General features: G+C 58.5%; 2 protein-coding genes and 1 long non-coding RNA gene across 6 annotated transcripts in view; 1 reads left to right on the forward strand and 2 right to left on the reverse strand.

Moving 5' to 3' along the window:
* HNF4A (hepatocyte nuclear factor 4 alpha) overlaps nt 1–12,508 on the reverse strand; it is a 34,930-nt gene extending 22,422 nt beyond the window's left edge. Inside the window, exon 1 of the mRNA XM_082773197.1 lies at nt 12,312–12,508. Coding sequence (XP_082629323.1) covers nt 12,312–12,360 — 49 coding nt within the window. The 5' untranslated portion in view covers nt 12,361–12,508. The remainder of the gene's footprint in view (nt 1–12,311) is intronic.
* Nucleotides 48–11,035, forward strand: LOC309884338. Of its 4 annotated transcripts, none has more exons than XR_014318606.1 (5): nt 48–767; nt 3,742–3,949; nt 8,844–9,010; nt 9,814–10,566; nt 10,789–11,035. It is a non-coding gene; the product is annotated as an uncharacterized lncRNA (long non-coding RNA). The 4 variants fall into 4 exon arrangements; XR_014318607.1 differs by having other exon boundaries at nt 107–767; nt 10,292–10,566; XR_014318608.1 differs by having other exon boundaries at nt 107–767; nt 10,299–10,566.
* Nucleotides 12,509–14,323: 1,815 nt separating the features above from the next.
* Nucleotides 14,324–17,770, reverse strand: R3HDML (R3H domain containing like; the record flags this gene model as incomplete). The annotated part of the gene is made up of 6 exons (XM_082773397.1): nt 17,738–17,770; nt 16,892–17,195; nt 15,839–15,957; nt 15,557–15,689; nt 14,547–14,662; nt 14,324–14,456 (listed from the first exon to the last, which is right to left on the reverse strand). The coding sequence occupies exons 2-6, from the start codon at nt 17,150–17,152 to the stop codon at nt 14,324–14,326; spliced, it is 762 nt and encodes a 253-aa protein (XP_082629523.1). The 5' UTR covers nt 17,153–17,195; nt 17,738–17,770.
* Between the last annotated feature and the right edge of the window lie 5,259 nt (nt 17,771–23,029).

A 23,029-nucleotide genomic window follows, 5' to 3' on the forward strand; every position in this document is an offset into this window, starting at 1 on the left:
GGACCTCAGAAATCTCCAATCCAGCCTCCTGCTCAGAGCAAACCTTTGGTTTTCACTGTTCCAGCTCTGCACTCTCAGGAAATACCTGGCAGAAGTGCCAGTGCCTGGAGCCAGCGGGACAAACCTCGCAGAGTGCTGGCGATGCTTCTGCTGCTGCTTGGCAGCCACCACTCCAGATCGCTCCGACCATGTCACTCCACAACTGGAGTGGCTTTTCCTTGGCAAGCAAGTGAAGTAGAGCTGGGCTCTGGATCTGAAATCTCTCCAGTCCAGGAAAGCCCTGAACAAGGTCAGGGCTTTGCAGCCAGCCCCAGGGCCACTGCTCAGGGACTGTACCGGCAAAGCCCACCGCAGTTTTGCCAAGCAAGCTGGTGGGAAAGCACAAAGTTGAGGTACAAGACTAAGACCAAAAGTCCCAGGGGAACGTCGCCAGCATAGTCATCTCCACACATGCAAAGGTCCCTTCTGCTTTTTTTTTTTTCCCCTTTGAAATTTCAAATTCCAGTTTGTGGACAAAGTCCTGCCTATCTGAGAATATAGATCTTCGACCACTGACCAAACTCCACTCCAAGCAGTCCTGAGGGCTGTGTTTCCCCTTGCCCACGGATGCCTCCGCTCAGTCCCTGGATCTGCCAGGATCTCACCGAAACTTTTGCACCAGAACAGAGCGCTCATACTTGCAGAAAGTGGATTTTGCACGTTTGAACCTTATCTTCAGTATCTTCCTTTCTGAACGTGGAATGGGAAGGACCATCTGTAATAACCAGGTAGGAGCCTTATCACCTGCAATTCATTTGGGCAGCCACAGAAAATGAGAAGGTGAAACAAGGGCTTCCATTGTGCTTATACTAGCAATTTTAGCTCATCATTTAAATTAGGGAAGGGGGGAAAAAAAAAGGCAGCTTCAGAAGGGATGGAAAACACGAGGGCACATTAGCTCTTGGAGGCAAAGCCACTCCATATGGTTAACTGATAACTCCAATTTGCCTCTTCCCTCTCATCTTTTCTGATTCTCCTGATTAAGCTCAACTTATTCTCATGCTAATCATTTCTTGACCTGTTTATTCTGCATTAAAAAATTAACAGAGAGCAGTTTACTGCATGACTTGTTCACACAGCAATGCTACAGATTAGCAGGCAGGCTTTAAGCCTCAACACAAGCCTTTTGGGTGAAGCACCCCGTCTGCGCAGCTCGAGGATGAGTTTTTTTTTCCTGTTTTTAAAGAACGGCTTTTTCTAAAGTCAATATAAATCCCCCTCCCTTCATACCTTAAGTATATTTGCTCTGTGGCTATTTCCAAAGGGGAAAGATAAAGCCAAGGGCTAGTGTTTTGTCAGACTTTCTGTAAACAGGGATATTTAGGCCACACTGTCAAGCCCCTTTGCCTTCTACTGCAGAGAGTCATGACTTACGGGGCAGAGCTGCTGGCGTGTTAATAAGCAGCTCCAAGGAATTTGCAGGGGCTGCGGGGGACTGCAGGTCAGCACAGCTGAAACAAGCCCCGAGTTGAAGCAGAGGATCTTCGTTTAAGCTCCAGGCAATCATCTGGCTGACACACGGAAAGGTGTCAGTCCCCAAAACGTCCACGGCAGCAGAGAGAAGTCTCCAGGAAAACAGATCATTAACCAGAAGCTGTTTAGGGTCTGTCTGCCCCTTGCCAGCCCCATGCAGCACATCCCTGCCCTGGCAAAACACACAGAAGAGCCCTTGGTGGTGCACAGCTCACGTGGGAAGCAGATCAGGAGGTGACCGAAGTGACATGTCAGAGTGAGATTTGTGCCCTGGGGAAGATGCGGGCATTTTGTTCAATGACAAATTCTCTCCAGTGCTGAAGTTCCTGTGGCTGTGGTTGGGACAGATGTTGTTCGGAGGCCTTGGGGCGATGCTGCTGTGTCAGCCGGGATGCTGGACGGGGCAGTGCCGTAGCTAAGGCAGAGCAGCTCCCGAGCAGACGCCGGACATGTTGCCACTGCTGAGCCCTGGGACACGCAGCAGTGCCTGGGGCTCCCCAGCACAGCTCTGGAGGATGCAGACAGCTTTGCTGCAACCTCAGGTTATTTCTCACTGGTGCCAAAAGTTTTGAAAGGTAGCCAAACCAACCCGAACAGTCCAGGCCCCCAGGACATAAAATCACTGTACAGCGAACCAAGGCGATTTTTGGACATGCGCTTCAAAGGATGCAGACAACTCTGCTTGAAATCCTCTCCAAAAGCAACATGTGCTTTTCAACCGAAGCCGGGATGGATGTTGGAGCTGGAGGCAACGGAGCTAGAATAAATAGCTGCTATGTGAAAGTGGCAGAAAAAGAACTGCAAACACGGGGACAGACAGAGCATTTCGGCATATACTGCTTTAGCGATAACACCGTGCGTGCCTTTCATCCCAGGATCAGAAAAGGGTTTATTGTGCTGACTAACAAAGGCTCTGAGCTCTTGAGGAAGTAATTATTGTTACTCTTAGGAGCTGTTGTTTTGCAAGGACAGTAGAAACAAAGAAAGTTGGAGCTGTTTTCAGCATGGCAGCTGCGCTCAGAAATGTCAGCGCATTTGCCTATCTTGTTTGTGTTTGCAATCGCTCGGGCTACATGGCAGCCGTCGAGAACGGTGCCCACGTGTCGGTAGCCACAAGTACGTGCTGCTGGCTCTGAAAATCTGGCTGGTGAGTTTTTGTGCAAAATCATGCAGCGAGCCCAAGCGAGGAAGAGGAACTATTAACTTAATCTTATCCCATCACACCGCAGCCTGCCGCTTGGCCCAAGTTACAGCTGCCACCTCCGATTCCTGCTGCCCCACCCAAATCCCTATAGTCTGTGACCATTGCGTCAGGTCCCAGACACAACCGAACGGAAACCCGGAAGCTTTCCAGCAAAATACTCTGCTGCCTGCTCGGGAGGAAATCAAGGAAAGCTCCAGAGCCACCTTGCCACGTGATGGTCCAGATTCGCGGGCTGTTGGCAGCTGCTCAGCCCCAATCCAACCATTTCAGCCCCCATCTGTAGGGGAACAGAAGTCGTGGGGAAGCAGCGGCACGGGAAGGAAAGTTTGCTGTCAGATTTTCTGCAGAGCTGTGTTCAGCAGGGAGCACTTATCGCTTCGTGCCTTGCCAGCTCACACATTTAGCATGACAGGGAGCTTGGCAGCACACGCCTGGACCTGTAGAGAACTTGTTCAACAGGCGAATGCGATCCCTTTGGAATTGAAGTAATCCTATAGTTTCCCAGGGAAAAAGATCCCTACACAGCCTATGGGCTGGCAGACAACCTGGGCTGTCCGTGCACCCCTGCCGGCTGTTTGCAGCGCTTTTAGGTTTCATTGCCTTTATACCCTTCTGCATGTTCCTTCTGCACATGGAACAGCCCCAGAATTGATCCAGCCAGTGGAGAAATAGGCTGAGGAGGAGAACAGCCAAAATCAACAGAGGTTACAAAGCAAATTTCGCTTATTTTTTTTGTTTTGTTTAAATTTATCTTTTTGCAAAGGTGGATTTCATCAGCACTCCATGCCTGCTGGAAGTGACCTCCAGTCACTGCTGGGACTCTGGGGATCAGCCCCCGCTAGGGGGGGAGCTGATGAAATTAAGGCAAACGACTGCAAAACTAATCAGGGTCTGAAGCACTGCAAGCATCAGGAGGGTGGTGGAGGGATGGTCTAAACCTCTGTCCTTGGAGGATGGGTAAAATTTGAGAGATTCCAGTTTCTGGAGTCAGAAACAAGTTAGTGCAAAATGCTTTTTCTCCACAGGGGCATGCAGAGTGACCAAATAGCCTGGACTGGCCCTGATGCCCTCAGTCTCCTAAGGAAACAAGTGCCAGAGGAGTAGATGGAAGCAAAACAACCACCAGGAGCTTGCTGGTAGCACCTGCAGCCTGTGGACACCACGACACTCGTCTGCATAGCGCTCCTGCCCTGTTTGCTGCCACAGAAATAAAAACCTGCAGGAGATAGCAAGGTACGGACAGATCTGAACTTTCTACGTGCAAGTTTTGTTGCGTGGGGTGGCAGCAAAGGGAGGGAATTACTTATCTCACCAGTCCCAAAACCACACAACCGGGACAGCGCCAATCGCCTGGCTCGCAGCTAACAAACATGGCAAACTGCTAATTCCCTTCGAGTATCTGACCTATGTCTCCAAGAGAGAATAACATTATTATTTGTCCCTTTATACTCCTGCAGGACCCAGTGCCATTGGCCTCTTCTGCCATAAAGAAATTAAAATATATTATGACCATAAACTACATCATTTAAGGAAATGAACCATTTCTAGTAAACTTATCATGGGATGCCAAAGCCATGAACTTTTCTAAATCAATCACCAGCTGATAAAGAGTGCAGGTATTTGCTGGGAGCAGCTCCCAGCTCATGGCTCCCCAAGCGGCTCCCAGCACGGTGCTGGTGTGGGGGGCCCGTCCCGCGCCGTGGTGGCTGGGGACACGCAGGGGACACAAATTATGCTGGAGCAGCCTCTGCAAGTGCAAAAACTCCATGTGGGAATTGCTCATGCAAGAGGACCCCTAGGATAAGCCTTTCCCCACGAGCACCCTGACTCCAGGAGACCTCCTCACTGCCTCTCCCCTCGCCCCACTCCTCTGCACCAACCTCCCCGTGGGTGCTGGGGCAGGGGAGCAGCGCACAGAGCCAGCTCTCATCCTGCTAAGAGAACCTTTGGGAACACGTGTGGGTACCTGGTGTTTCCTGGAGCAGGTGGTATCTGCTGCCATGCATCTTCCAGGGGTGCCTGGCCCTGCAGGCAGAGCTAGGGGAGTCTCGCCCTCGCGTGGGGCCGCGAGCCCCCCGTGGGCTGCGGGCTGAGAGCCATGCCCAAGCGGGCGCTGGGGAGCTGGCTGCCGTGTGGCAGCAGGGCTCGGCTAATCCCTTAATGCTGGTCACAATGAGATTTGATGGGGAGCAGGAGTTTGTGCTGCAGAGCTGCAGGTTTTAAAGGGCTCTGGCCACTGCCTGGAGGGGAATTATAAGGTGGCTCGGGGTCTGTGCCCTGCTGGCGGTGCCCGTAGCGATGCTCGGTGCTTTCTGAGCCACCTTTCTGAGGTGCCCTCGCCCTGGTCTCTGGCCTGCTGCTGGATTTCTGCAGGGCAGGGGGGCCCGACTGCACGTGCAGCTGTGGAGGCTGCTCTGCAAAATGTGCCTGGGCACGTTTAACAACAGGAGCGGGTCAGGCTGTCTGGGGAGAGGCTGGGAGCTTTCTCTTTAAAATGTTTCTATATAAATACCCATAACACGATATCAGTGAGAAACAACCTTTGTTTCACCTCCCAGCCACGCATGGGCAATCGATGTCAGGCAGCTGCCATTATGAAATGGGGAGAAGGGAGGTGTGAAGGCACAGCAGGTCAGCAGGCGGGGAGCTGTGCCTGGTGCTCCCCACCTTTGGGCAGCCTTCAGCTTTGTGTCTTGCAGAGCCCCCGGCAGCAGCTCCAGCGATTCAAACCGCCCCGGTGGCAGCTCTGCAGGAGCACTGCTGCCCTGTGTCGGAGCCCTCCTCTCCTAAAGAAACTGGGAGCTGGAAAGCTCTCAGGGCTGAGGTTTTTTAATAGACCATGCACATTGGTTCACCCAGCTCCTCTTGCTGGGCAGTTGATGTCCATGCCCCAGGCAGCCTGAGCTTTTGGCTAGCATGGGCCCTGGATGTGCCTCTCGCTGTGGCCCAGCCAAGTCAAGCCCACCAGGCAGAACAGGGATTTTCCAGGTACCAAACGACAAGAGAACCCTCTCTGCCATTGCAGCACTGAGTTTTCTATTTTTTTTTTCTGGAGATATTGCTGCTACGGCACTCGTGTTGACCCAATGGCCCAGGTCCAGCGGGGAGCACAGAAGCTGCCAGGAGTGCTGGCACTGTGTGGCCCTGCTTAGGCTGGAGGAGTAAAATTAGGTGAGGGATTAGAGTGGCACTTCACTGAGTTTTCAGATGTTTAGAGCAATGAATTTAATGCTGAGACAGAGAACTAGGCAACTTTGCAATGCATCTGCGTGCTGCTTGGCAGCTGCCCTGATCAGGGCCAGGAGCAAGCATGGCCTTTGTCAGCCCCCACACCTCAGGGAGCTATCGACATGGCCAAGCCCCTCTGAAACACAAACGTTCCTGCACTTTTCTTCCTCCTCAGAGAGCTTTCCTGCCGAGCCTGCCCCTCCTCTCACTGTGCAGAGGAGAGCTCGTTTCTGCTCTCCCAGAGATGCCAGACCCCTCGCTGCCCTCTCAAAAGCACGATTCTAATGGGCAAAATTGTGACTAAATTGTCCCTGCCCCACATCTGCAAGCCTCTGCTTCCACCCTGGGTTTCCTGGGACTCATCAGAATTAATTTTGGTAGCACAGCTGCCAGGGGCTGCCAGAAGGCTCCTGGTGAGCCACGGGTGGGGAATGGCGATTCAGTTCAAACAGAAGATGCTGTTCGGAGGGGAAGGCAAGTTTCAGTTTGGCTTTGAGGTTTAAAGAAGTGCGATGGATGTGAGATGTGGGGCCAGGAGGGACAGCCTGAGTCCCTCCGAGGAAGCCGGTGAGGGGACCCCAGCCCGGCAGGTCCGTGCCCATGTCCCATGCTGGCCGGTGATGGGTGCAGATGCCCAGCGTGTCTGCGTGGGACCAGGAGCAGCATCATGCGCTGCCTGGAGGGCAGGGCCGGCTCTGAACTGTGCCTAACCCCGTGACACCTCCCTTCACCCGTCTGTTTCCACACCGGAGCGTTAACTCCTGCAGCAGGGAAACACACCCAGCACGCAGAGATTGCTCCCAGACGCTGGCGGTCACCAGGCACACACCCAGGGATGGAGCTGTGGGCAGCACCCGCCTCTGCCTCCACCAGGATGTCCCCGTGGGGACCAAGCCACCACCATTTACTCCGTGACCTCAGCCCTCCAAGGCAGGGGGGGCAGACAGGGATGTGGATCCAAAGCCCTGCTGCTTGCCCCCCTGCTCCTCTTTCTCCCTACCCCACTCAAGGCCTTGATTTCCTGCTGCTGCCTTTGCCCTGCCAGAGCCAGTCCCTTTGGGGACCCACAGCATGGGGCACTTGTGTTGTCTTTTTTATGCCTCCTGCTGTCCCCCACTGTTGCCCTATCTGTTAACCTGACCCTATCCAGCCTCACAGTCTGTGGCTGAATTTCCTTGGGGTGATCACTGATGAATCTTCATCCCAGGCTGCTGTGTCTCACCAGGGCAGTGGGGTGGGCCCTGGTTCCCCTATGGACAGGGCAGGGTTTGGGGCTTGTGCATCCTCTGGAAACGTGGAGCGGGCTGGGCTGGGGTGGTGGAAGGAGGAGCAGAAGCTTCTCATGTGGAGTCAAGGCTTTGGGGACCGTGTGGCAAAATTTGGGGCATCCCATCAGAGCGGAGAGGGCGAGAGGTGACGGAGCGTGGCGGTGGGAGCTGAGCTCTGCCGGCTGTGTGGGAGGCGCTGGGCCATAAACGCAGCCCGGGGGCTGTCAGCTACGTGTTGGCAAACATGTGGAGTGGGCTCGCCTATTGATTCTTACCATATAAAACGAGTGTTGTGCCACTTGTTCAGGTTTGCGCAGGTTTTACAGCTCTTGTTCTGAGAAGTGCCCGTGTATTTGGTTTTGCTCCTTCCTCCAGGTCTATCTGTTGACATTGGCTCTCTTAAGCAGAGTGCAGAGCCACGCCAGGAAGTTGTGTACAGCTCTCCCTGCTCTTCCCCCTTTCCCAGGGGCTATCGCCTATAAAATCTTGCACACGCCCATGGCCAGGACAGCTTCCCCATGCGGAGGCAGGTGAAAGGTACCCGCGGGTCCCTCACTGGTAGGTTCGGGTGCCCAGGCACGGTGGCAGGAGCTGAGCCACCCACCCAGCTGGATGTTTCGGGGTGTGTGGGCAAAGCAGCAAGGAAGGTGCTGCCGGGGGCTTGTGTCCTGGCCAGCCTGGGGTGGGATGAGCAAGGTGAGGGGAGAGACTCGTAGGGCTGCGATGAAAACCAGTGTGCACAAACCAGCTTGGATGTCTGGAGAAGGTGTCGGAGCTCCCAACACGTTGCCATGGAGGAGGCAGCACACATGGTGGCCCATTTGTCACCGTCCCCACTTCCACTCCTCTGCCCCTGGGGAGGTGCCAGCACCCGCTGAGCCCCCGGGGACACCTCCCTGCGGGGGTCTGGGCCCATGCTGGTGGCCCCCATCCGCCCCTCAGCACTGGGGCTCCTGGTCCCAGAGGATGCAACCAGAGTCCCTCTAGTGGCTGCAGCATTTTGGGATAGGAATCTGGTCCGGCCACGCACAGACGTGGCTTTTTGAGCCAGGATCTGCTCCTCGGCTGCTGGTGCCTTTCTGCAGCCACAGCTCTGCTTGAAGCTGCTTCCCGTGGAGCTTTGGTGCGTTGTCTCAGACATGTTATTTTCTTGAGGCTTGCATTTCCTGAAGGGATTTGCTAGATGATTTCTGCTGATGCTCAGGCCGAAGCTTGGACATGAGTTATTTTGGGGAGCAATCGCCTCTGGGACCTGGCTTAGCTCCGGGACCCTGGTGGAAATTTGGTGCCTGTGCCCAGCACTGGTGAGCAGAGCTGTCGGGTCCGGGTTCGCGATCCAGCCACTACCTCGAAATACTCTTTCCATGAAAATTCTGCAACATTTGCTGTTTCCACAAACATTTCTGCCAGGAAATTTGTTTGCTCGAACATTTGAGGAAAGCAAACAGAGGAGCCTGAACACAAACAGGCAGGGATGTTTTTTTTGCAGTATTTGACACACTCTAACTCCGACACTTCCAGACGCTTGCCCTGCTCTGCCTGTGAACTACCCTGCTCCTGCTGCAGATATTGCTGTATTTACAGGAAATATTTACTACTCATTACCACTCAGCCATTTCTTGCCCCTGTAGGTGCTGCCCCACCAGCATTGGCCTCACAGCCCCTGGGAGCAGCTGGCAGGGATGGGAAGGGGGCTGCGGGAAGCACGTGGCTGTGGTGGGTGTCCCAACACTGCCTGTCCTTGACAGCCCTCGTGCAATGGACAAAGAAGAGACAGAGGTGTTAAATAGCAGCTAACGTGAGTATTCCAGGGGAAAAAGGCTCAGTTTGGGTCATATCGAATGGGAGCCAATACAAATTAAATCAGTTTTATAATGAAAAGTACAAATATTCAGGAATTCTGCCTATTTTTATGTTCTTCAGCTGAAACTATTCACCACATCTGACCAAAATGCCTTAGCAGCTCTGACCTCTCACATTTTTCAGCTAATTTCCAAAGCTGCTTTACTGAGCTCGCCCCAATTATGCGCTGCTGCCTGCTGAAAGCACCCAGCCAAGGCATCCCTGGCACCGAGAGCCTCTCCTGAAATAGGAAGGAGCGGTTCTGTGCTGGGCTTAGGGGCAGCTGCCCTGATTGTGCTGGTCTCACTGGGAGGAGAAAAGCAGAGACAGGCTCCTCTTCTCCATCCTGGAAGGAAGGAGGCCCCGGGCATCGCCCTCTCCATCCCATGTCCTCTCACAGACATTTACAGCCTCTCCTCCACCAGTGTTTTAGTACCAGCGTGCCGGCGTGGCAGGCACTGCTGGGGGGGCAGTTTCCATCCTCCAGCCCTGAGCAGGGGCTGGGGAGGAGGCTGAACGTCCCCCCAGCCCCGTGACCTCTCTCCCTTCTTGCTGAGCGTCCGTGCGGGGTTCAGGGGATCAGATACCTTCACCACGGCTCCTGCCGGGCATCCTCCAGCTCCTTTACACAAAGCACAGGCCCTGTGTTTTCGTGGGAACCCAGGAGGTGCTTTGGGGCTGGGGTGGACGGGGAGGATTGCTGTGAACATGCTGGGGGTGCCCCACTCTGGGCTCTTGCTCTTTGTCCCTGACTTCCAGTGGATGCTGTAATGCCAAAGCCCCTGAGACAGACAGAGAGGTGAAAAGACCAGAAGCCAGCCTGGCATTGGTCACAGAAAGCCCTGCAAATAAGCTCACAGCACGGCTGGGGCTCAGCTCTGCCACGGCTCCAGGCAGCTCCCGCATTTCCTCACGAGGGAACAAACTCCCCGGTGGCTCTGGGCAGGGTTTGGCCACCCCGCTGCCACCCGCCCCGCAGCGTGTCCTGGTCCCCGTGTCCCGGTCCCCGTGCCCAGCCAGCTGCGCTGCCAGCCCAGGAAATGCACTGCAGGCTCCTGGGGAGGCGAGGGGCTGCCAGGGCTCCGTCTCCTCTGCCTGTTTGGATAACTTCTTCACCCGTTTTGTTTAGGAGGACTCCCCTCCTCCTGCCGACAGTCTGACTTTTCTCTCATTTCAGCCCGGGAGGCCCTTTTTCTCTTTTATTATTATTATTTTTTTCTCTCTTCCCCCTCGCGAGGCCCCAGGCTCAGCAGCCTGGCCCCGGCACAGCCTCGCAAGCCGCGGGTGTCTGCGCTGCCTTTGTTTGTGCTCCGAGCCAGATGGGGCGAGCGGCGCAGGTGGGATGTGGAGCAATTCTTCCCAAGCAGGCCCGCCCGCTGACCCTCAGCTGCTCCCCGGGGAGAATTACCAGCAGAGCTATTCGCCTGCCTTCCCCTACGGTCACCGATGTGCCAGGGCTGGCAAACAGCCGCTCGCTTAGAGCCAGATGCAAGCGGACGTCACAACTTAATCGTAAGTGAATAAACTGCTCGTCCAGCTCCTCGGGTATCGTCTGTCCAGCAAGGGCTGATGCTCGCTGAAGAAAAGTGGATGGCCTCGTGTCCCAGGGCAGAGGAGGGCACAGGCACCCTGGGTTTGGGACACCCGGACCCAGCCACCTCGCAGCGCTCCCCCTGTGCTGTCACATCCCGTGGCTGTGACATCCACGTCACTTGTGCCTCCCCTTCTGCCCAGTTAAGGATCAGCATCCCAGGCCTCTGTGCTGGCCGGTGGCAGTGACCGTACCGAGGAGCAGAGCCTCCAGATCTCCCACAGGAATCAAGGCTTGGTTTACTGACAGCCCTCATCACACATCTCCCTGCGCACGGTCGCGATCTGCTCCGACCAGACCAAAAGCTGAGCATGGTTTTGAGCTGGGCTTAATGCGAGAACCCCCGGCTCCTGTACGCTTAGGGTGTACAAATAAATGAGAGCAGACTAAACCAAAGTTTTGTACCTGTCACATATCTCCTGCGCCCCTGTAGCTCTCTGCTCCGTGCCCAGCCCGGGGATGCTGTTGCACATCCCAGACAATCCCTACACATTTCTATTGCGAGGGGCCGTGCACCCGCTGATGTGCCGATGTGCCGTGTGTCACTGCAGGGCTGTGCATGGGAGCATTTGGGGCCCAAGAGCAAAGCAGGCTGGGGAATCCTGAAGTACATGGGGTGAGGAAACACAGGCCCCCACGGCAAGGACTCCCAGCATGGGACTGGCTTAGGGCTGAAGGTGGCAGGGACGTCCCCTGCTGTGGGCCTGGAGCCAGAGGAGCCATCACCCAAAATGTGGCTACAGGCAAAGCATGGGTGGGTGGCCCGGGAGCCCAGCAAACCTCCTGGGGCTGGCTGCGGCACACATGGGGCACGGGCTGGTGGGGCTGTGACTTTGGGGCGAGTGTGGCAAAGGAGAAGAGGAGCAGGATGCCGAAAACAGTGAGGTGGCGTGAACGAGAGCCATGGGGATGTGATGGAGAGCCTCGTGACTGCAAGACCTCATCTGCTGCATCCCCGCTCTGCCCCCTGGCCATACCCAGGACTCTGGATGTCCCAGATCCCACAGGACCACACCAGCCCCAGCCCCTTGCCTCCTGGGGAAGCTGCAGCACGTCTGAGCCCAGAGGGTAACAGCGGGATGACGACAGCCTGGGCAGAGGGGACCTGTCCCCCAGCGCCCACGTGCCTCTGTGCGCTGTTGGCACCCGGCCCAGCACGAGAGCAGCCGCCTGGGGCTGCCCCAGGCCGGTGCAGGGGCAGGACGTGCTGCCTGGCACCCCGCACCACGGGGATGGGCGCTGAAATCCCCGCTGGGAGCCCTGCTCAGCATCACCCCGGCCCCTTCCCTTGGCCGCTTGGGCAGCCGGGGCGTGGCGCCGACCAGACACAGCCTTGGTGTTTGGGGCTGGCTCTGTGTCCCGAGGCGGCACGTCGGGGGGCTTCGAGGCTGCTTCCACTTGCAGCTGGGCACCCGCTCCCGACGCAGGGCGCAGCGGCCCCTCGGCGAGCGGCTCAGCCCCGCTCCGCTCCCTCCAGCACCTTCCTTCTTCTTCCAGCCGAGCGGGGCAAGCGAGAACAGGGATCTTTGCATCTACCTCTAGTAGGCACGGGTAGGACCAGGGACCCTTTCTCTCCAGCACGTGGCGGAGCCCGCGGGGGCGGCGCGGCGGGGCCGGTGCCGCTGCCGTGTCCCAGCCCCGCTCCCCGCGGGGCCGCGCTACTCACCGTACGGAGCCTCCATCTTAGCGCTTAGCTGGGTGCTTACATTGACCATGTCGCGCCGGCTACCGCTACGGGGACTCGGGGCGAAAGGCGGAGGAAGTGTAGGAATTAAAAAAATAAAATTAAACTAAAAAAAAATAAAATAAATAAATGGAAGTGTCTTTCTAAGGAACTAGGTGAAGGCAGGAGGGAGCGTGGAGAGGCAGGGCGAGGAAACCTGCCTCTCCTGTTATCTTATTGATTCGCTTAATCAGGGCTAATGTGGGTGGAGATGTTAAATAGTAACCCAGCTCTTATGGAAACCAATCTGCAAGGTGCTGTTGCTGTAGCTATAGTAACTGCTGCCAAGCTAGAAACTCAAACATGGCTTTTACTGGACTCTTTTGGGGCTCCTGCTGCCAGCCGGTGTCAAGGCCAGGGTGGCGGAGGCCGGGGCTCCCCCCAGCTGCGGGGAGGTCGGCAGCGCGGCGCCGCGGGGCTCACGGCATCGCCCGGCCGTGGGGGGAACAAAGGCGAGCGAGGGCAGAGCCACGTGGCGCCGGGCTGGGGATGGCAGAGAGGGGCCGGGGCAGAGCAGAGCCCGGCCAAGGGGGGAAATCCCCCGGCTGCAGCTCAGGGTTTGTGCCCTCGGTGCCAAACCGGGGGGGTCGGTGGGGCTGGGGATGCAGTGGTGGGATGCAGGGTGGTGCCCACAGCGTGGGGCTGGTGCGTGGTGTTTGCAGCTCGCTCCTCATCTCCCTCTGCTCCCCAAACCCTTCCCTGCACCCCTGTTTCTGGCGGTCTCCTTGCAGGATGCTCTGTCTGTGCTCACGGAGCAGCAGGGAGAGCTGGCTGCCTTCCTGGGGTTCGTGGGGACCTGCGATGGCCTGGAGTGACCCGTGGACATCCGTGCTCCACCCAGGAGGACATCTGGGACCTCACAGTCACAAGGTGTGTGGATGCGACCCCACACTTGGGCAGGGCCCTGCGGGGAGGTTTGAGGGGGTTCCATTTGGGGGGCGCTGCTTGGCCTCCCCCCTTTCCTCCCGGGAGGCGTGCAGCAGGGGGAGGAAGGGACATCTTGCCAGCGTGCCCACACCTGAGGCAACACCAACCCGGCTCTGCCAGGTGCTGGGGGACTGCTCTGCACCCCCCTCCCGGCAGCCCAGGCTGGGACTGAGCCCCCTGTCGCCTCCAGGCTGGGCTAAAGCCCTTTGCAGCAGTGGGGGAAAGGCAGGTTTGGAAGAAATCCGAGCAGCTGGCAGATGGGGAGAGCTGGGGCACCTGGGGGGGCTCTGCCTGCCCCAGCTCCCACCAGCCCCAGCATCGCAGGCAGGGCACGGTCCTGAGCCAAAACCTCAGGGATTTTTGGCAGCCGTGTCCCCGCTGTGCCCGGTGTCGCGGCAGTGCTGGCTTCTCCCACATGATGGAGCAAAGTGCCCGGGCATCTCCCAGAGTAATGGCCAACACAGAGCTCCTGCACCCTTTGGCGCTTTGGGGAAACCCCAAAACACAGAGCAAACTTGCACAACTCCATGTTAGGAGGGGACAGCAGGCTGTGAGTAAGGACAGACACGAGCACTCAGGTCTCCAGACCGCTTTATTGGGGTGCTCAGAGCTGGGGGCCGTGGCTTGGGGGCCCCACAGAGCGATGCACACAGGGCTCCAGTCACTCACCCCAAAGGGACGGTCTGGCTGGTCACTGCACAGCCCCTGCCCAGCCCAGGGAGAGCCCCCAGCCCCACGCAGCAGGGCCATGACAGCCAACCCTACTCCCCCCACGTGCCCCAGGCCACCACGAGCTGTCCCCAGTGCCCCCCAGCACGAAGCAGCTGGAAAAGGCAGTGCCCCCAGAGGGTGTCCAAAAAGGGTGGGAGCACTGGGGCTGAAATGGGTTTGATATCCTGCCTAACGCCTAACGCAGCACAGGGAGGAGGGTCGGAGGGCCAAAAGCAGCGTGGTGTTATAAATAATCCTCTTTTCCCCCGTCGCCAGGGGGTGATGGGGCAGGGGGGGCATGGAGCGCTGCCGCAGCCCTACAGCCAGCCCACTTGGTTGGATTTGAGTCCCGTGAAGCACATGTTGTTGGAGCAGACCCCGCCGTAGGAGGGCGGGCAGGCTGAGCACGGCCTCCCCACCTTGTAGGGCGCCTCCCCGATCCAGTTGCCCCTGGGAAGAGAGGAGAGCAGCATCGCCCCTGCACGGCACCCAGCGCAGCGTGGCACAGCGCGGTGCGGCCGGCTCCCCGCGCGCACTTACTTGATGGCGTAGTTGCAGACGAGGAGGACGGCGCGGCGCCACGTGCTGCCCCAAACCCGCACATTGCTGCAGGCGTGGATGGCGCAGCCCAGCCTGTTGGAGGACGCCCACACCATCTGTGCCAGGACAGAGAGCGGGTGGTCAGCACTGCCAGCTCCAGCCAACGGGCAGGGACCGGGCCCCGACAGCCCCAATTCCCTAGGGGGGTGCTGTGCCCACCCTGGCACCACTCGGCCACCCGAGGGTGGCTTCTCCATGTCCCTTTTCTGTGCCCACCCAGCACCAGGACACACTGCCTGAAATGAGCAGCGGGGTCTGGTGGTGTCTGATTGACCCGACCGAACCACCAAAGCTCGCCCTGAAGCACTGCCAGCGGAGGCTGCAGGGAGGTGAAACTCCTCCCGTGGGGACCAGAACCAGAAGGCTCCTCCTAAAGCCGCCGAGGGCTGAATTTCTCCCTTTAAAAATGTGTTTTGCCCATTTGTAGCCCAGACAGCCTCCGAGACCCCCCCCGGGGAACCACACCGGGACCGAGGCAGCTCTGCGCTCCCAGACAGCCGCACAAACATCGCAGGGGCTCAGCCCCAAGGCGGGGAGGCAGAGGGAGGCTTGGAGGTTTTCCACCTCGTGCTGGCAACGCGTGGCCGGAGGTGCCGCGGGATGAAGGGGCTGCATTCACGGGGCTGGGCAGCGCCAAGAAGCCGCTCTGCCACGGAGGTGATTCATGATCGGGCAGAGCGGGAAGGGGCTGGTTGGGTTTCTTTTGCTTTTCAAAGCCTTCGAGGTGTTAGGGGGGTAATAAGGAGAAAGTGAGGGCAAAGTGGGGAAAAAAGCTCCTGGAGCGAGCTTTGTGACTCAAACCAAACAGAAGCAAGGATCCGGTCCCAGAGGAGGAGGATGCAGAAATGCGCGTGCAGGGACCGCTGCGAGCACCTTCAGGGGCTCCATCGCCCCCAGCACAAATCCAGCCCCCCCCTTCTGTGTGAGCCGGGGCTCGGGGGGGCTCTCACCTGGGTGTAGTGGCTGCAGACGGAGCCGCTGCACTTGGAGGGGCAGCGGGGGTTGCACTCGCGGGGGTGCGGGAAGGAGAAGTGCTGCTGCTCGCGGTGCCACGAGCGCACCATGTCCACCACGGAGCGGTACCTGCAAAGGGAGCCTGCGGTGTGGGCAGGACGCCCCGCTGCAGGAACCACTGCTCCCCAGGCCAGAGGCAGCGGCTCGGAAGATCCAGCCCCCACCGGAGCACCAAGTGCTGGGAGCCAGCTCCCGGGGGCTCCCCGGGGGGCCCTTACCTGCCCGAGTGGATGGAGAGGTTCTGCCCCACGTACTTCATCAGCTGGGGGGGGCCGTGGTCCCACACGCACTGCACGGCCCACGCCTCCGCCGCCCTGGCCAGCCGCTCGTCCCACACCTGGAGAGGGGGAAAAGAAAGAGCGGTGGGGATTTGGGCTGCTAGGGGCAGGCAGGTGGGGAAACCCGCTCCTTGTGTTTGGAGAGGGGGATCTGAACCCCTCCAGCTGCCCCCAAAACCTGGCCTGCATGTCAGTCTGGAAAAGAGCTGCGGGAAGGGGGCAAACTGCTCTGGGGATGAGCCTCAGCCGTGCCCAGGAGAGGGATTTTGGAAGGCAGGGATTTAGGCCAAGCACGAAGCAGCACAGGATGCCCCAGGCACATCTGACCTGCTGTGTGCTGAGCCTGCTGCTCCTCCAGCAGCATCCAGGGACCTCCCGGCTGCTCCCAGCTCCATCCCGGGTCTGCTCCCACCTCCCTCCTGGATCTGCTGTCCCACCCCAGAGCCCTCGGGGACCAGCTCAGGAGCAGCACATGGCACCACCTGCTCCCGGTGGGATGGAGACACCCAAGGCACATCCCCCTCTGCAGGTGTGGGAGCTTTCTGCTTCACAGGGTACCAGAAAGACCCTCCCTGCTCAGTGCTAGAGGAAGGATGGGGATGTCAGGGTGCTCCATGCTATAAGGAGCTGGTCCATCCCCAGCCAGGTGCCTGAGGGCACTGTAGTGGTGCCAGCAGCTTTGTTCCCTCCCGCAGCATCCCCATGGGGCACCTGCAGACACAAGCAGGGCCAGGCAGCCTCCCTGCAGTGCTGGGACTGCAGGAAAACCCAGCTTGCAGCAGGGGGAATGGCCCCAGGGGCAGGGAAATCAGGGACCCACATCTGCCCTGGCACGGGATGTGCCGGGTCGCATCCTGCACCCGCTCTGCCTCTCCTGGAGGAAAGCTCTGGGCGCACATGGGTCCGTCCTGCACCAGGGGTGCAAAACACCCCCGGGATGAGCCACAAACCCCAGCAGCCCCCTGCCCTGCGGCACGAGCGATGCACACTCACCATGTACTCCATGTTGGCGGCCGGGGGGGACACCTGCGCCCGCACCTGGTTGTGGTAGTCCAGGATGGCGCTCACCTCGCGGGGGGCCAGGGAGCGGCGGCGGCGGCCGCGGGGCACCCCGGTGCCAGGAGCCGGCCCCGGCCCCATGCTGCTGGGAGGGGACAGGAGCTCGGTGGCGTTGGGCAGCGCGAAGGAGCCAGCCTCGTGCGCCAGCCAGCAGAGCACGCCGGTGAAGCAGAGGTGCAAGCGCAGCCGCGGCATCGCAGCCCTGCCAGCCGGAGCGCGGAGCAGAGCCCGGGTCAGGCTGCAAGAGAAAACACCGCCCGCACCTCTGCATGCAGCCGTGCAAGCCCCTGTCCCCAAAGAAGGTGGAAAAGGGTTTGCAAAAGGACAAAAGTCCTTTCTGAAATCGGTCTTGGATCACCCTGCTGACCACCCGCCGTTCCTGTGCGCTCGTCACGGTAACTTCACCAGGAGCGGCAGGGAGCTGGCTCGCTTGTCTTGGTGTTTCTTTTAAGAAAAAAGCAGCGCAGACTCTGCCCCAGTTGTTTCGGTTATCCCAGCTACCTGCCAGACAGGGCTAATTAGGGGCATGCAGAGCTACTCGCCCCGTCACTTCTCAGGTGCTGGGCATGTAGAGAAAATCCCCTGGGCAAACAGAAACCTCACACAGGTAAAGAAACACCCAGCAACTTCTAAAAGCATCGGCGAGAAATCCTAACAAGTCCTTATCTTGGGGCAGGAGGGGGAGAAAAATAAACCACCGCAAAACCAGAATGATTAAAAAAATAAAAGGCTGGAACCTCCTCATCCCTCAGCGCTGCATCTCCTGCATCCCCCACGTACCTTGAGGACTGAGCCACGGGTCCTGAGCGCGGGGCTGAGCGCAGAGAACCTGCTCGGGGCACGTGTGCGAGGGATTTAACCCAGCCAAGGCGGGCAGCCCGCGGCAGCGTGACGCAGAAGCTGCATCTTAGCTCTTCCCCCCGGGGAACGTGCTGAGGTTTGGGAAGAGCTCTGCCCGGCGGTTTATAGCCAGCTCCCCGTGCACGCCTCTTGCACACGCAGCCACCGCCGGCAGGCAGGGAAGCTGCTCTTTGGCTGCCGGGTGGTTTTTTGTTTGTTTTTCGTGAGATACCCGCAGGGAGAGAGCCCCAGGGATGTGTGTCCCTGCCTGTGTCCCCCACGGGGGTCTGGCTGGGGGGCTGCAGCCAGGAAAGCAGGCTGGGTGCAGGGGTTTGCTCCAGCAAGGCGATGTGGGGAAGCAGGGGGACCCCAGGGTGCTGTGAGCTGGTGGCAGAGTTGTCCCTTCCTTGGGGGACACAGTCACTGGGGTGCACGTGTCCTCAGGCCAGCAGCGGTCCTGCACAGACCATCCTGCAGCAGCAGGTGTGTGTTCCTGCAGCACCCGAGCAGTCAGCATCCCCGGGGGGTGGCTGAGTGGTCACAGGGCACCGAAACACAAGAGCCCGTAACTGTTGTGGCAGAGACAACGAGCGGAGAAGCCTGGCACTGGCTGAGCACCCGCAGCAAACCCACGCTGCAGCACAAGGGAAACGGGAACGTGGGGAGCACCAGGAGTGTGCATGGAGTGGGAATAGGGTGCGGGTACAGAGCTGGTGTGCACCACCAACGCAGCCTCCCCCTGCTGTGGGGCACTGCTGAAACACACCCCAGGTAGCTTTCTGCCAGCACTTGAGTTTTCCTGGAATCCGCTCTCCTGTAAAGTAACTGGAGGTGCTGCGGGCCCCGGGGGTGGAGGGAGGTGTGTGCAGGAGGGATATCCCCGTCTGCGCCCCAGGGAGCTGCTCACCACATGCAGCCTTTCCAGGGCACTGGGGCTGGTTTGCAGAGGGGGTTTTTCAGTGATTTATTGTTTCACAAAAGACAGAGCCCTGCATAATGAATGCTCGCCCAGTGCCATGAACTGCAGAGCTCTGCATTTGAGGAAATAGCTTTTTTTTCCCCAATGTGCTGTGCCTTGCTTTGTCGGAGAGGTGAACCTGCCGTGGTCCTGCAGCCACACAGGACAGGCAAGGGGCTTGCCTTGGGTGCAGAGGGAAAGCGCTGCTTGATCAGCACTCTGCGAGACAATCCGAATTCCAGGAACTGGAGGGGTTTGTGTCCCTGCCAGGGGTAATATCCTGCAGCCCAGACTGGCCGGGCTGCCAAAGCACACGGCATCTGCAGAGAGCAGCTCGCAGGGCGCCAAGAAGCACACACACTCAGCTGGAGGCAGCAGCGCCGGCGAGCTCGTTTTAGTGAGCATTGGGGAAAGAAAGGAGAGAAACCACCGGGTTCGCAGCCCTGTCTCAGCAGAGATGTGCTCGGATGCTTTTTGGGCTGATGCACCTAGCAGGGTTTCTCTGGCACATCTGTGTGGCTCCTGGTCTGGGGCTTTGGGCATCCTCCACCGTGCGTGGAGGTGGCAGGGGTGACACAACCCCACGAGGGGTGGCACAGGGCGGTGCTGGGGACCTGCAGAGCTCCCCAGACCCTGGCACAAAGGATGGAGGTGCAGTGGAGGCAGCCGGACCCTTAGCGGGTGCAACAGAGCCAGGCCACCCCAGCGCCACCTTGGCAGGGATAGAAAGGGATTTGGGGTCTCCTGACATTGCCAAAGCCCTGAGGCAGTCAAAGGCTGCTCAGCCAAGGGCTAGGTTCCTCCTCAGGGAACATGGAAGGAAATTCTCCTGACTTGCAGGTCAGAAGAACTCGATCTTCGTATTTTACAACATGAGAAAGCCCAGACCAACCCTCGCGCATTTATTTGTGAACTTTGGAGGTAAACACACAGTTAAGCTGTCACTGAGACTCTTTCTTCAGGACTCCCATTTTAAAAATGACTCCTCCAAAGCATCCACACTGCTGGCTCCATGTGGCAGGGCTGTCTGGCACCCTGCTACCACCCCGTCCATGTGCCTCGGCTCCTCCAGGCTGAGGTAATGCCAGGATTTCACACCAAAAGCCCGAGGGGGACATCCCACTGCTCCGGGCGAGGATGAGGAGGGCAGCAGAGCCCTGCCCTTGGGGAGCGAAGCAAAACCCATGGCCTGGGGGCATTCAGGCAGCGGTGGCCAAACGCTGCCCACCAAAGGGCAAGGCTGCCGGGCTGCCAGGATCCCAAGTGATCTCTTTGGGAAGGAGCAGGGTCACACACACCGCCTCTCCTGGTGTGCCCACGGCTGTGACGAGGATGCGGGGAGCTCCTGCCAGCAGCGGGGCACAATCGGCGCCTTTCAACGGCGAGAAATTTTTCTGCCGTCTCGAGAAACGAAGCTCTCTGAAGTTGAAGCTGCAGACAGAAGGTTCTTGCGAAGGTATTTTTTACAGTAACCGGGCTAAGTTTAGAAATCCACTTAGCAAACAGCACGGCAGCTACTCGAAGCCCAGCTCAAAGGCAATTTGCTGTTACTGTTTGCCAGCAGCCCTGCAAACGTGACGGGGAGGTGAATATCTGCAGTTCTTCACCACGCCTGGTGCTTGGTGTCTGCATGTCCAGCTGCCGGGCTTCGTGGCAGAACCACATCCATCCTTTATTTTAGCCCATGTTCAGCCTCTGTCCCGTCCTGCTGGTGCAACGGGGTCCAGGTGGGAGTTCCCCACCCCTGCCACTAGCCAATGATGCCCGGACCACGGCCAATTTCTGCTGGTGGCCACCCCACGCTGCCGCCGTGCACATCCAGAGCCCGCAGCATCCCCTCTGTCCCTGTGGCTGCTGCGCCCGTGCTGGGGATGTGAGCACAGGGAGCAGGAGCAGCAGCACCCACCGGGGCTGCGCATCGCTGGGTGCCACGGCACAGGGGCAAAACCCACCCCACAGCCGACAGCATCCGAGGTCACTTCTTTCCTCGGTGTCTGGCGCAGGCAGCGCTACCTGCGTGGTGGTGCCGGGGACGTGCTGCAGCTCGGCTGGAGGGCTGGATCCCAGCTGGCCAGGGGCTGTGGGATCGCAGCCCCAAAAGCCCAGACCCGGCAAAGTGAAGTCAGGACACCCTGGCAGCCTCCCCGTGTAATTTTCTTGCTGGGGCGGGTGTGCACCGCAGCTTGACTGGAGCCCCTGTCTGTTCAGCGTGCTCACTTTTTTTTTTTTTTTTTCCTAGACCAAAATTAAGATAGAAACTGAGCACCTGGCACTGGCTCACAGGCGGATTTCTCATGGCCGCACAGGGAGGTCTTGTTCCCGTTGTTCCTCTCCTTGGTCACCTCCGTGCCCAGGTGGCCCTGGCACCCTCTACCCCTGCTCACTCCCCCCACAGCACCAGCAGTGCCCTCCAGCATCTGCAGCTTGTCCGGGAGAAGAAAAGGGCTGAAACGACCTGCCAGGAGAGGCAGGCTTGGAGCAGACCATGGAGGGACACAGCTCAGCAGCTGCTGGGTGCCCAGGGGCATGGGGGCTGAGCTCACGGCTGCAGGACGGGGGCTTCGGGCAGACAGGACTGATGGGTTAAAACCCTTCACGAGGCTGGGAAACTGCGGGGTCCAGCACCTCCAGTGCTCCCCGTGGAGGTGCAGAGGCACAGCAGGGGCTGCCCCTGATGCTTTCAGTCTTCCGAGTGGCACTGGGCACATCGCTCTTCATGCACAGCACCACGTCTTTGGGGGGTGCTGATGCCCAGCACCATGCAGGAGCTGATCCCATGCCCCCAAGGCAGCACAGGGTGGGATTGCTGTGATGTCTGCCTGCTTCTAGCATCAAAGCTGAGAAAAAAGAAAAAAAAAAAAAAAAAAAACAAAAAAAAAAAACTGCTATGTTTTGCACAGATTTATAAAGTCTCTTGCTTTACCTGTGCACCTTGAGGACTCCTGGCTTGTGCCAGCAGAGCAGGCGCAGCCTGACAGACACATCATGTTTCCAGCCCTCTGCTCTCCCGGAAAGATTGCCTGAGCCTTTGCCAAGAAATCTCCCTTTTCTCATGGGGCTCCCGAGCTTTCCCACGTCCAGATGGCTGGACCCAAGCCATCAGATTTCTGCCTGCCTGGACGAGAGATTTCTCAGGTTCAGCTGTGGGGGCTCAGATGTTCGCAAGGACCACTTTGCTCAAAGCAGGACAGTGGCTGGAAAAGCAGAAAACGAGCCCTCAGGGTGCTCCTTTCTGCCTTATTTCTTTATTACCTGCCCCATCGACTGATACTGATGCAAAGAAAGGAGCTGTAGGGACGTGAACTTTAACTGAGCGCATCCAAAATGGGAGTGATGCGCTCTGTGCCTCTCCCAGCACAGAGATGCTTCCCCCGCGCTCTTTTCTCCCCTAACCAGGGGACACACAGACTTGTGAGCCCCTGAAAAGCCCAGAACTGGAGCAGCTTGGCTGAGGACAGATACCTTATCTCCCGAGGGCCTGGGCGCTGCCAGCTGCGCTCAGCCCGCGCTTCCCAGCCTCCGGCCTTTGAAGTACAAAGGGAGGCGAACGGGCGGATTCCTGCAGCTCATCGGCAGCTCTGGATGTCGCTGGGGCTGCGGGACAAAGCTCTGGCTGTGCCCTGTGCCAATGCATCTGTGCTGCCGTGGCCCTGCCCCAGTGCCGAGAGCAGCGAGGAGGGGACGGCCATGGGGCTGGGTGCACGCGGGGCTGGAGCCAAGGGAAAAGGCACCCTTGGGGCCGGCACATGGCTCCCAGCTTGCCTCAGATACAGCCCTGGTGCTTCCTTTTCCACTTGTCTACAGCCTCTGCTTGTCTACAGCTTGTCTACATCTGGCTAAAAGTCAGGGAGGGTGGCGTTGCCCCAGGGCCACGGTGGAGCAGGGGGGATCGGCCACCAGCAGCTGGGGTTTGGGATGGGGGAAGGAGCCTTGCCGCCTCCTTCTGCATGTGTCTCATCTGGTGGTTGGCTGTTTTTAGCTTTTCCCTTGCCTTTTTTCTTCTTTAAGATGGCATTTTTGTGCTGTGCTAAGCAAGGGGAAGGCCGGGAGCACTGGTAGGGTTTGGTGTCTCAGCCGATGGCAGGGTGTTTGCAGCACAGCCCTGCTTCCACACTCCACACCTCAGGCCCCCTGCGTGGGCCAGGGGATGTCAGAAAGTGGAACTTCATAAATTCCTGGAGGCGTTATCTGATGTTACAGCTTCTGGCACCAATAGCTCGCAATGCCCACCGCTAAAACCTGCAGGAGCAGGTGGGACACGGGAGGTGTGCGCT

The sequence above is a fragment of the Aythya marila genome, assembly GCF_965140915.1.
Source record: "Aythya marila genome assembly, chromosome: 16".
NCBI classification, from domain to species: Eukaryota; Metazoa; Chordata; class Aves; order Anseriformes; family Anatidae; genus Aythya; species Aythya marila.